Raw genomic sequence first — 12,926 nt, forward strand, 5'->3', positions numbered from 1 at the left:
AGTATCTGGATAGTACAAGCTTAAACCTTTAAGAAAATAAATCTCTTCTCACAGGAAGAGTTCTGCCTCTTAAAATCCTTTTGTCACCATACCTGAACACCCAAACTGTCCTTGCCCTATAAGATAAAGGTACAGTTAGGTATTTTCCCCTCTGTTGATGCCTGAAAATCCTGCAGATATCGGAACTCAGGCCTTAGAAAATTCTGTACCCAAGAATTTGCAATTCTCTTTGGAAAGTTGAAAGCACCTTTAAAAGCCACAATTTGCAAGCCAGGTGATGCACTGTAACATAACGCGGAAGACATGAGGGCTGCTTCCTCAGATCCTAACAATCCCATTGCCCCACTACCAGAGCAAAACGATCCCCCTCCCAGAGAATGCACCTCGCCAGAGGCCAACCCACCCGGTACCTCAAGTTCCCCTCCACCACGGCCCCGCCCCTCCTCCTGTAGATCCCGCCTCCTCCGTACCCTCGGGCCAATCAGAGGGCGGCGTCCCCTCGCGGTTGCCATGGTGGCCACCGAGTCCCTCCCATCACTCACCAGATGTGCCGCGGCTCGGCCAGGCGGTGGAAACGGGTGGCGAAGGACAGCAGCGTCACCAAGGCCAGCAGGGCCCACCGGCCGGCCGCCTCGAAGCGCTGTGAGCCCCGGGCAGGCCGTTTGGGGCTTCGCGCCGCAGCCTCGGTGGCCACGTCCCGGCCTGCGGCCCTAGCAGCCTGGGGCCCACAGCGGCCCCTCCGGGGACGCAGTTCGGACTCCGCCAGGCCTCCGCCCGTGGCCGGCGGCATCTTCCCCCTCCTCCGGCTCGCCCACCGGCCCAGAGGCACACTCTGACCAGCCGCCCCGCCAGGGAGTCACAGGAGGGCAGCTCGGGGTACCCCGGGAAATGCAACTCCCTTCCACGGCAGCGGAGTGCGGGGCCCCGGGCTCGGGGCGGGGCGGGCAGCGTGGTGGCGGCCCGGGCCGCTAGGAGGCGGCAGGAGGCGCAGAGCATGTCGGGACCGGGAGGGCCGGCCGGCCCGAGGGGGGACTGTGCAGGAGGGGTCGGGCTCAGGGAACTGCAACTCCCAGCAGCCCCCGGGTACGGGGCGTGGCAGGAGGGCTGGGCGTGCCAGAGGCGACCGGAAGGATCATTGTAGTCCATCCAGACCCTCGCTTTACCCGGACGAAAGCTACGGGCCTGACTCGTCGAGTTTCACTGGCGAGTCCCAGGCGCGAAGTTTCTCGGCCTAGAGGAGGGGTCGCGCGAAGTGCCACATGCAGGCGGGGAAGGTCTGTGCCGCGCACCCGGGTGGAGGGAAACTGGTTAGACACTTGGAGACCCTGGGGGTCGGGGTCAGAGGTGAGCTGCTCCGCCCGCCCAGCAGACAAAGACTCCCGGCGTGCCGTGCGTTGCGCCGGGCACGCTCTGCGCCTGCGTGCTGCACGCTGCCCGCTGGGTCTCGAATTCCCCGGAGGGTTGGGCTGGGGGAGGAGGCGGTCCTGGTGGGGAGTTCGTAGCCAGGTGGAGTCGCTGTCCGGACGCGCTTCATTTCTGCCCCGCCCTCCCTGCTCCCCTTAACAGACCCCTCCACTAGGGCTTCCAAACGTCGCCCCAAGCTTCCCAGTTTCTCGCAGCCCTTCATGCTCCTCTCTTGGCCCTAGCAGGAGATGGCCTTCCAGTAATGTTTGTATTGTAAGAGTCCCTGGGCAGGGCGCGGTGGCTCACGCCTGTAATCCCAGCACTTTGGGAGGCCGAGGCGTGCGGATCACAAGGCCAGGAGATCGAGACCACCCTGGCTAACACGGTGAAACCCCCGTCTCTACTAAAAATACAAAAATTAGTCGGGCATGGTGGCGGGCGGCTGTAGTACCAGCTACTCGGGAGGCTGATGCAGGAGAATGGCGTGAACCCGGGAGGCGGAGCTTACAATGAGCCAAGATCGGCCAGTGCACTCCAGCCTGGGCAACAGAGCGAGACTCCGTCTCAAAAAAAAAAAAAAAGTCCCCGAGCGAGGAGAGGCAGTCATGACAATCACCTGGGGAGCTTCACGGCTTTCACATGTTCTTCCCCGGGGGCCGCTCCAAAGCCACTCTTCATCTCTGGTGGAACGGGCCCAAGAATCTGCATGTTTTTGTAAGCGGTCCTGATGGGTCTTAACGCGCCGTAAAGTTTGAGAACCACTTTTATGGCACTAAGGAAGGTGGCACGTTAGATGGGACTTTGTGTCACGTTAATAAGGTATAGTCCTCCCTCTTCCAAATGGGATTTTAGGAGTCTTTTTCTCAAATCATGTGTAAGACATGGTTTAAAAATAAAATCTGCTAAAGTAATCAGAATGCATATTTGAATTGGAAACAGAAGTCTTCCAGGAGTGCTGATGAGATGGATACTTGGGCTTAAAATTTAGTTCTACAAGTGCAGAAAGGAACGGGGGATGGTTTGCATAGGTATCACTGGTAAGAGAAAGCAGAAAATGCTTAAGAGATTTCAGGTTTCCTGCTTGTGGGTCGTGATGGAGGGGAGCAGCGTTTACCATGCTTTTGGTCATTCGTAGTACAGATCCAAAGGTGTAATCCAAAGGCATTTAACCATTAGGTAAGGCATTTCTTCAGGGATTCTAAGCCAATTAATATCTGCCACTCTCTAGTGGTCACCAGCAGTCCCTGTCCCTTGGCCCCAGGGCCCCTGTAGCCTGGCTAAGTAAGGAAAGGGGACTGCATCTCCAAATAAGAAAGATCCAGTTGTGGCCACCCAATTCCTCCTCTTCGAAAGGCACTTTCTGCCCATCGCCTGCTTTCTGTGCCAGGACCATCTTTACTTTCCCCACAAAAGGTACCTTCAGGACAGGCTGGGACTCCTGGGCTTGGGAACCACCTTGGAAGGGCCTAGGTTCCCACTTGTACCCTTGCCATCTAGCAGACTGAGTTGGTAGTACAGGGATGGTGAAAGCAGGTTCAGGGAGCAGCTTAATATTCTGGGGGTGGCAGAGGGGAGAGGGAGCTTTGGTGAAATGTCTCTAGTCAGAGGGGTAGTAAACAGGGTATCTGAGAAGTTCTGTCAAGTTCTCCCCCATCCATAGGGATACACGTGTTGGTGGGAAGGTTCATGAGTGCTAATCACTGGCGAGTCTTTCCTGGGTTCCACTTTGAAATGCTGGCTCCCCAAGAAGTAGCAGAGAAATTAACTTTGAGCCCCTTAAACTTTGGAGTAGAGATCACACACCCAGCTGCCCCCAAGGGCCCAAAGGTAACAAAAATGAGGAAAGTGGGCCAGATACAGGCCATGGCAGACCTTAGAGGGCATACCCTGGTTGATGGGGGCCATCAGTATGTTCCCATCAATTGTTGGTATTTAGGAGCCCAAATCTACTGTCTCCAGATTTTTTAAAGAAAAAAACAGGTGTTGTATATAAAATATCATGATTTTTATTTTTTATTTTACTTTATTTATTTTGAGATGGAGTCTTGCTCTGTCCCCTAGGCTGGAGGGCAGTGGCACTATTTTGGCTCACTGTATCCTCCGCCTCCTGGGTTCAAGCAATTCTCATACCTCAGCCTCCCGAGTAGCTGTGATTACAGATGCACACCACTACACCTGGCTAATTTTTGTATTTTCAGTAGAGATGAGTTTCGCCATGGTGGCCAGGCTGGTCTCGGACTCCTGACCTCAGGTAATCTGCTGTCCTCAGCCTCCCAAAGTGCTGGCATTACAGGCATGACCCACCACACTAGAACGAAATGTCCTGATTTTTAAACATTGGCAACTACCTAAAACATTTTAAACTACTGTGTTGAGCAAACAGAAATTCTGAGGGCCAGATAGGGCCCCAGTGGGCTGCCAGCTTTTGACCTCACCTTTGGGGTGAGTGAGCATATCTGCCAGCTGTTTTTATGGGGACAGCTGAGAACCTGGACTGCTGGGAGGTGGGGTTGAAGGAGACAGGCACCAAAGCATCAAAAAGTTAGAATTCCTCGTCTTTCTGCATTGCTAGAAGGAATCCCTGCTATCATTTTAGGGCAACCCTTCGTTTTACAAATGAGGGAACCGAAGATTAAAGAAGGCCGAGGTTTGTCCAAGGTCATGCAGAGCTGGTTCCTGCACCAGGTCCAGACCAGATGCCAGCTCCCAGCCCGCTCTACCACTCAAACTACTGCATCACAACCAGGCCATGCTCTGTGGGGGGACACCAAACCTGGCCCCAGCAGGAGCGTAAGAAACTTCCAGCAAGTTGGGAAAAAATGCCCTTTCCTTTTTTTTTTTTTTTTTTTTTTGGAGATGCAGTCTCGCTCTAGAGTACAGTGGCTCGGTCTTAGCCCACTGCGACCTCCACCTCCCGGGTTCAAGCTATTCTCTTGCCTCAGCCTCCTGAGTAGCTGAGATTACAGGCACCCACTACCATACCTGGCTGATTTTTTTTGTGTTTTCAGTAGAAGCAGGGTTTCACCATGTTGGCCAGGATGGTCTCAAACTCCTGACCTCAAATGATCCGCCCACCTTGGCTCCCAAAGTGCTAGGATTACAGGCGTGAGCCACTGTGCCTGGCCAGAAATGCCCTTTCTGACCAGAGTCAAAGTTCCCCCAATGCCTGGGTAGCCCAGCTTCCCCATTGGCTCCTGAAATCCACCCCTTTAGGTTTCCTTTCCCTGCTCAGAAGCTCTGCCAGAGGGGACATTCCCTGGGAGGCTGAGGGTCACCACGATACCATGACAGAGTCTGGCAAGGTAAGGAAGGCACTCGCAGACTGGCTGCCCCTTTGGGGGCCCCTTGGACCTCAGGAGCTCAAACCAGCACAATTTTGGAGCCAAGGGACTTCACGAGCCTCTCAGAGAGCTCCGAGTCTTGACCTGAGTTGCCCAGATGCAGGCCTGAGAGAGGAGGCCTGGCAGGATAGGAAGAAACGGTTGACTCCTCCCGAGCTGGAGCCCACCCAGCATGTGTTAACACGCGCCTTCATCCTCTCTCCTCAGCCCATCCTCTATTCCTATTTCCGAAGCTCCTGCTCATGGAGAGTTCGAATTGGTAAGAGCTGTGCCTCCTCCAGACTGAGTGCTGGAGTGGGGTGGACTGGGGTGGAGAAGCTGGCCTGGGATGGAAGGGGTGCTCTGTCAGAAAGGACCTCACCCCCAGCAACCAGCATCCCCCGACTCCTAGAACCCCCGTCCCTTCATGGCATCTCCACCCCGGAAACGCAGGGTGAGGGTGGGAGGAAGGGGGTTGTTTTTTTTCTTGGGACTGACACTTCTCCCAACACTGCTCTCCAAAGCCCCTTGGCAACCGTGTTTAAAGCAGGGTCACAAAATCCATATGCCCCTGGTAACTAGCAGGGGAACAGCTGGCCTCCCTCAGTTCTTATCTTATTTGAACTGGCAAAGCAAACAGAATGGACCAGCGGGCCAGCGTCAGCCTTGAAGGCTTCAGAAAAGCAGAAACAAGGGCCCTGTGGCTCGTCCTTTTTTGACCCTTCCCTCCCTCGGCTTAACACAGCATTTGGCAAAGGCTGTACTGTACTGAGGAAAAGCTCTGTGCCGGGTGCTTTTGTGTGCCTGATTCCATTTAAACCTCAACAACTGTAGGAGGGAGGTACTATTACTGTCCCCATTGTATAGAGGAGGAAGCTGAGGCACAAAAAACTGAGGCAACATTAAGTAACTTGCCCAAGATCATTCAGCTACTAAGAGGCAGAACTGGAATTCAAACCATATAGTCTGGCTCCAGAGGCCTATTAAGTTACTTGCCCAAGGCCACACAGTTAGCAAGTGACTGTGTTGAAATTTGAACCCAAGAAGCTTGCCTCCAGAGTGTGGAGGCAAAGCTATCCTCCATGACCCCTCCTCCATCCCGCAGTCACTTGGTATTTGCTGGGATCAGTAAGCAAGAGCCCTGGGTGCCAGGAGAAACTTTCCTCCAGGAAGATGAACCCATCCCTGGGTGCTAGTGCCTCTGCCCTGGCTGAGCCAGAAGCCAGAAGCCAGAGCAATATAGGTGCTGTCTGTAGGGCCTGTGTGCTTTGGCCTTCCCTCCTCCAGGTGTCTCCTCCAGCCCCAAACACTGTCACTCTCCAGACTGGAGTTGACCGGCACTAGGAGTAGCCTGGTGTTGCCCAGGCTGTCTCTACACCATGACATGTCTGGTCCTTCTCCCCTCATTCCTTTGCCCTTCCCTGAGATTGGCCATCACCATACTTGAATGCCCAAGTGCGCATAATACACTCACGCATGCACACGCACGCAGTCTTCTCCACCAGTGCTGACCCACCCAAGTTTTTTTACCCTCAGCTTGCCAGGGGAAATTATCAAAAGGGATGGAGAGAAAATCTGGTGACTGGAGTCACAGCAAATGCGCTCCAAGGCCACCAAGGAGCCCAATGCCTGTCTGGAATCTCTAGTAAACAGCCCTGAGAACAGAGAGAATAGATTGGAAGAGATCCTTTTCCAACAGAACAAGAGTGCCATCTGTGTGTGCTCTGTGTGGCCACCTGAGCTCCTTCACTTGGCGCTTAGTTGCCTTCTTGAGGGAGTAATTGCATGTCTCCAACCAAGACACTGGTCATCACTGTGTAAGGCCCTGGGGGAGCAGAGGTAAACACGACACACCCTTGCTGTCCTCCAGGAGCCCACGGAGTGGCGGGGCACACACCTTTATCACCACCCAGCGGGCATGAGGGCCCCATTGGGGGGTCCAGATCATGAGGTCTCTAAGAGTTCAGGGGTGAGCGAGGCAGAACATCATGCATCTGGGGTAGGGAGCAGGTGGTAACAAGGAAAGCTGGAGAGAAGGGGATAGTGCCAAGGTGAGCCTTGACCACCCAGAAGTGTAGAGAAGCCTCCCCCTCTTTGGCCTTATGTCACCCTAGAAGGGCTCTTTTCTTTAAGAGTATGGCCAGAGGCTGTTCCCTGACTCTGCTATCTGTGGTCTCTCCTAGCTCTGGCCTTGAAAGGCATTGACTATGAGACAGTGCCCATCAATCTCATAAAGGATGGGGGCCAACAGGTAAGAAAGCTGTTCCCAGACCACAAAGTGGGAATTGGAGGCCTTGAAGAGGCACTAGGCAGGGGAAGAAGGGGAGGCTCTGCCCCAGAGAAGTGAACCTGTGTCTTGTGGACTGTCACTGCAAGAGGCTGCTGGCTCTCCCTTGTGGGACAGGGTGGCACGCTGTGCAGTAGCAGGAGGCCTGGGAAGGGCCCAGGTCCAGGCTGTGTACCCCAGCCTGAGTTCTCCAATGCCTGACCCTGGGAGGGTGGGTGGCGAGTGGGTCCCCACCCCATACTGGGCCCTCTGGATGGCTGACTAGGGTAGGAGCCGCCTTGGTGGCCATGGTGTGAGATGCAGGGAAAAGCCCATAGCCAGGCTGTTAGGATGAAGCCTATGGCTCAGCAGCCGCTGGGGTTTGGGATACTTCATGGATCCCCCAGGGATTACCCTGGGCCTAGGATTTAGGGCCTTCCCAGGGAAGGGAGAGGGGGGTGGGCGGCAGGCCTGGGGTTCTCCGGCTTGCTTGGTTCTCCTCTGGCCAACACAGTCCAGGCCACCCAGCCCACCAGGGCCTTGTCTCCACAGTTCTCTAAGGACTTCCAGGCACTGAATCCCATGAAGCAGGTGCCAGCCCTGAAGATTGATGGAATCACCATTCACCAGTCAGTGAGTGCAGGGCCTAGGGGAGGGCCCTCGTGAGAGCAGTGTCCTGAATGAGAGCGCCTGACATGTCTTCCTCGCCTGTGTATGGTCAGGGTGCCTAGCACATAGGAGAGGCTCAATACAACGCTCATGGGGAGGGTGGGAGGTTGTTGAGGAAAATAAGGGAAGATTCAAGCACATGGAGAACCAAGTTCTGCAGGATAAGGTCCAAAATGGCTTTATAGGGCTTGAGCTGAGGAGGTGGAGGGAAGAGGTGTAGTGATGGTGCTGGAAGAGGAGGAGGAGGAGTTTGCTGGCCCTGTCCCCTCTGACCTAGGGTTCCTGGGCCCTGTCCCTGCCTCACTGCTTCCCTCTGGACAGCTGGCCATCATTGAGTATCTAGAGGAGACGCGTCCCACTCCGCGACTTCTGCCTCAGGACCCAAAGAAGAGGGCCAGCGTGCGTATGATTTCTGACCTCATTGCTGGTGGCATCCAGCCCCTGCAGGTGTGGCACTTGTACACTTGCACCCTTGCACACCTCACACACTCTTACATTCACACATTGGCTGTGTGAGCTGCCCATTGTGGGGGCGGGTGCCCAGTATGGGGGCGGGGGCGTCAAGGGAGGGAGGGGGATTGGATTCTCAGGGGCTTTGACCTGGACCATGTGAAAGAAGGGGGCAAAGATCTCAATCTCAGAAATCAGCCGTCCCAGCTGGTCCCCTACTGCGTTCCGAGAAGCTCTAGTTTCTAAGGACGCATGTACAGGTGCTTGAGGTGGGGAAAGGGCCAGGATGGCAGGGGAGACTCTGAGCAGGCCCCAGGCCAGGCCTCCCGCCTTTAACCAGAGGGGCTTGCCTTTCATCTGTGCTATCTCGGTCATACACTGGGATACACGTAGGATTTTATTTTGTAAGTGTCACTGTTAAAACAGACAAGTAAGTATTAAAAACAGTTTATCTGTACCAGCTTCTACTCTGAATGAGGAAATAGCCCCAGAAAGGTGAAGTGACTTATGCTGAGTCCCACAGGTAGGTCCTAGCAAAGTGGGGACTAAGTCAGGACCCCTGCATGCCTGTGCCCCCCACTCCCATGTCATTTTAACAAAGGATGTTGGAGCAAACAGACATCTCCATTTTGAGGAAATAATATTCCTCCATAATGAGGAAACAGGTAAAATGGCTCCAGGAGTGCCAAGATGGAGCCAGGCTGGAAATCTCTGAAAGCCAGTCCTGTGGACCTCCCTCATCCCAGCCCCACCCTCTATCACACTCCGTCTGCTCACAAGGGACCACACAAGGGAGAAGTGAGGGAGACAGGCCTGAGTTGTAGGCGCACCTGCCACAGCCATGGCCGCGTCTTGTGTCACATGAATAGGGATTCATGCACATCTCTGACGGAATTACGTGGCTTTTTGAGGCCACTGGGGCAGCCTGTGAAGGTGGCTGCTGGGATGGCTACCTCCCTCCAGCCTCAGGGCCCTGGTAGAAGGAAGGGGCTCATGGAGCCTGGGGGGAGAAGGGATAGATATGTCCAGCCAGGGGCGGATGGGAAGTGAACTTCCCTGAAGGGGTTTGGCCAAGGGGCAGTCCCCACCCAGCTCTCAGAGCAATCACAGACTTTCTTTGGGCTGCATAGAACCTGTCTGTCCTGAAGCAAGTGGGAGAGGAGTTCCAGCTGACCTGGGCCCAGAACGCCATCATTTCTGGATTTAACGGTGAGTCCTCACCCTGTGAGCTGCCCCACAGTGGCCTCTTAGAGGTATGGCCCTCGAACACAGGGGCCTGGGTATCTGAACCACCCTCCCAGGCTGCTTTGGTCCTGACAGTTGCATGGGTGAGGGCAGGACTCGGGAAGCGAAGGGCTGGGTGGGCCTCCAGACCTTAGCTCCAGTGCTTCCAGGAACCTTGGTCCCTGCACCCACAGCCCACAGCCCTTCATAGCTGGGTGGCCCAACTTCAGCTTCACTGCCCACTCCAGCCAGGAAGCCAAGGCCAGCACAGTGCCAGCCACCAGAGTGAGAGCTGCCACGGCGGCCAATGGCAGGGCTTGTCCACTCTAGTGGGGGAAATGGTGGCTGGCTCTGCGGAGCCTAAGGAGACAGAAGCTTGTCCCTAGCAGCTCTCTTCAGACCTGGCTGCCAGTTCTCGCCAGCAGCCGTGCTCAGTCTGTCACTCAGTTGGGCGCTCATTTCATAACTATGGAGGCCAAGGCCCAAAAAGCTTGGTGTCCCCTTCCTGCACCTAGCATAAGATGTTTATGTGGCCTCTCCACAGCCCTGGAGCAGATCCTACAGAGCACAGCAGGCACATACTGTGTAGGAGATGAGGTAAGCTGTCCCCAGGCCTCCCCAGGCCCAGCCACAGCGGCCGCCTCCCTCATGCTGACCCCAGGCTGTCACTTTCTTCCCCTTAGACTCAGCCATCTCTCACACCCTGAGGCAGGTGGGGCTCAGAGCTTCCTGAGGAGGCATCTGCAGGGGGATCTCTGCTGTGGGGCGCTCTTCAGCTCACTCCCAGTACACTAAACCATCTCAAGAGGGAGTTACTCAAGGTAGAAGACTGGCTGTGAGAGGATGAGGCAGGCCAGGCGTCAGTTGAGGGATTGCACTAGATGATGTCTGCGCAGTCCAGGCAATCCATCGTCTCTGGCCTTCTCAACCCACAGAGTTGGTTGTCAGGGCAACTGGAGCACGGCCTGGGAGAGCACTTCAGCTCTGGGGGACAGACACACATGCAGGCCTAGGGCAGACAAGAATTGAGGGCGGGATGGGTGAAAGAGCCAAAGCAGATCGTTGGTACCCCCAGTAGAGTTGCAGTGGACATACCAAGTCCAGCCAGTGAGTCTGGGGTACTCACCCTGATGGGAACCCACCCAACCCTCTTTCAGGTGACCATGGCTGATCTGTGCTTGGTGCCTCAGGTGGCAAATGCTGAAAGGTAAGAGAGAGCCCTGCCACCCTCCCTTCTCCTGGCTCTGCCCACAGTCAGTTACCACTCAGCTGGTGAGGTAGCATCTCATGCAGACTCTTCACAAACCAGCCAAGGGGCCCACCATGCCAGGCCACACAGCCACTTTGGCCTGGAAGAGGGCAGAAGAAATTGGGGCAGTGCTCCTACCACACCCACCACAGCCCAGATGATACTGTATAGATAGCCCCTGCTCCTAAGAGGAGGTGGCTCACCTGGTGGACCCCCAAGAGCACCTGCCCGATGTCCTCAGATGTGGTGTGTCTGTGCCCAGAAGTGAGCTCTACCTCTGCATCCCTCCATCAACCCTTCAGTAGGGCACGAATGAGCGCCTCTCTGGAAGGCATCATGCTAGGCGTTAGGGAAATGGAAATGTCTGGCACATTCCCTGCCCCCAGGAAGCTTACAACAAGGGGGAAGAGAGAGTCTGTATATATAAATGCCTAGCACTGGGCCTTACACATAGTAGGTTCTCAAAGAAATAGGAATAGTAGGTAACAGATGCCAAACTGCACAAGACCTACCCATCTCCTATGAATAAGGGCTGCCCCATCGTCCTTCCCTGGACAGCTCCCTGGACCTCGTCCAGCCCTGCCTTCTGCTCCTCCTGCTGCATCAGGGCAGTCTCCCTGTGTCCCTGAAAACCGTGGCTTAGCAGGTGTTTCTCTACTACAGATTCAAGGTGGATTGCACCCCCTACCCTACCATCAGCTCCATAAACAAGAGGCTGCTGGTCCTGGAGGCCTTCCAGGTGACTCACCCCTGCCGGCAGCCGGATACACCCACCGAACTGAGGGCCTAGCTCCCAAATCCTGCCCCGTTGGCACAGGGCCACAGGAGCAGAAGCTGGGTGGGCTGAAGAGGCCTGGAAACAAGTGAGTTAATTGAGGAGACAGGAGACGCCAACTCTAGCCCTGGATCTGCCTTCCTGCTGAAACTTGTTCCCCCTCAGTCCCCTCATCTGTCAAATGCATGTGGGGTTGGGTAGGAAGATGCTGGGAGCAGCGGGGCAGGAATACTGTTATCTATGTGACGGGGCAGTCGTGAAGCTGAGATGAGAATGTGGATTAAAATGCCTGGCATGCTCACCATAACACCACGGGAAGCCTGTGTGCCTTTTCTCATCTGCTTTTGTTGTGTCTGACTCCCAAGAATGCCCACGCTGAAATTTGGCGTGAATTAAACTGAAGCCCAGGCCTCTACCTTGTTTGTCTAAGACTGAGCGAGGTTCCAGAAGACGAACACTGTCCCTAGCTGGAATCCCCTGTGCCGGGACCAGTAGAGGAAGTTAGTCAGCTGTTCGCCTACCCTGTGGCAGGCCTGGCCCATGGGACCTAAGGGCAATGAAGAGAAATACGCCCAAAAGCCTGCCTGAAAGAATCAGACAAGATCCAGGGAGATAACAGATAGAAGCAGGAAAGCATCTAGTGACCGGCTTAGTTCTCAGGGGTAGGAATGGTACTGTTGTTAAATGTTCCACTCCAGGCTGGGCGCAGTGGCTCATGCCTATAATCCCTGCACTTTGGGAGGCCGAGTCAGGTGGATCACTTGAGGTCAGGAGTTCGAGACCAGCCTGGCCAACATGGTGAAACCCCGTCTACTAAAAATACAAAAATTAGCCGGGTGTGGTGGCAGGTGCCTGTAGTCCCAGCTACTCAGGAGGCTAAAGTGGGAGAATGACTTGAACCTGGGAGGTGGAGGTTGCAGTGAGCCAAGGTCGTGCCAGTGCACTCCAACTTGGGCGATAGAGTGAGACTTCATCTAAAAAAAAAAAAAATTCCCCTCCAGTACTGAGAGGCCATTTGGCCCTCTCAACCCAGTCCCTCATCTTCAGGGCCAGCATTCTCCAGACCAGTCCCAGGATTAGGCACTCGAGGTAAATCCAGTCACAAATGGTGCTGGGAGCAGTGTGACCAGGCCAGCTCAGGAGACAAAGCAGGTACCAGTGTACCACGGGCTGCCTGGGAGGGAGCAAGTTCCCATGCTTGGCAGTGTTCAGGCAGAACCAGGACCATCTCCGGGCAGAGATGCCGTAGGGAGATTGCGGTAGCTTCTGGGGATGAAATGAGATGAACTTTTTAGGACCTTTACCTCCTGAAGGCCCCACCTCTGAATACTGTTGTATTGGAGATTAAGTTTCAACATGAATTTTGGAGGGGACATAAACATTTAAATCGTAGCAAAGACCATCACCTTTTTACAGAATATTTTCCAGTAGGGGCTTCTCTCAAACGGCTGAGTGGTAAGTCAAATCCTTCCTTTCCATATCACACTCAGCAGACACCTGATCCTGATATGCTAGAGGCCACAGGGAGACTGGATACGCGGTCTTCCCGGAGCGGGAACGGCCACAGTG

General features: G+C 54.9%; 2 protein-coding genes across 11 annotated transcripts in view; one reads left to right on the forward strand and one right to left on the reverse strand.

The window, feature by feature from the left end:
• POMT2 (protein O-mannosyltransferase 2) overlaps positions 1-989 on the reverse strand; it is a 45,703-nt gene extending 44,714 nt beyond the window's left edge. For 6 of the 7 annotated variants that reach the window (XR_013395151.1, XR_001446352.3, XR_013395153.1 and 3 more), the window contains exon 1: positions 543-989. Coding sequence is in view for 2 of the 7 variants with exons in the window: in XM_077938032.1 (XP_077794158.1) it covers positions 543-790 (248 nt within the window). In the remaining 5 variants the exon portion in view is untranslated. 7 annotated transcript variants of the gene reach the window in all.
• A 148-nt stretch (positions 990-1,137) lies between these two features.
• On the forward strand, positions 1,138-11,664 carry GSTZ1 (glutathione S-transferase zeta 1). 4 transcript variants are annotated; one of them, XM_077941563.1, is made up of 10 exons: positions 1,138-1,274; positions 4,001-4,194; positions 4,953-5,004; positions 6,908-6,975; positions 7,543-7,623; positions 7,981-8,106; positions 9,240-9,318; positions 9,878-9,930; positions 10,491-10,540; positions 11,246-11,664. In XM_077941563.1, the coding sequence occupies exons 2-10, from the start codon at positions 4,021-4,023 to the stop codon at positions 11,370-11,372; spliced, it is 810 nt and encodes a 269-aa protein (XP_077797689.1). In that variant the 5' UTR covers positions 1,138-1,274; positions 4,001-4,020; the 3' UTR covers positions 11,373-11,664. The 4 variants fall into 4 exon arrangements, with proteins under 4 accessions (XP_077797689.1, XP_001101990.3, XP_077797690.1 ...); XM_077941564.1 differs by lacking the exon at positions 1,138-1,274 and adding an exon at positions 1,996-2,223; XM_001101990.5 differs by lacking the exon at positions 4,001-4,194.
• Positions 11,665-12,926: the final 1,262 nt, after the last annotated feature.

This window comes from Macaca mulatta, chromosome 7, assembly GCF_049350105.2.
Source record: "Macaca mulatta isolate MMU2019108-1 chromosome 7, T2T-MMU8v2.0, whole genome shotgun sequence".
NCBI lineage: Eukaryota > Metazoa > Chordata > Mammalia > Primates > Cercopithecidae > Macaca > Macaca mulatta.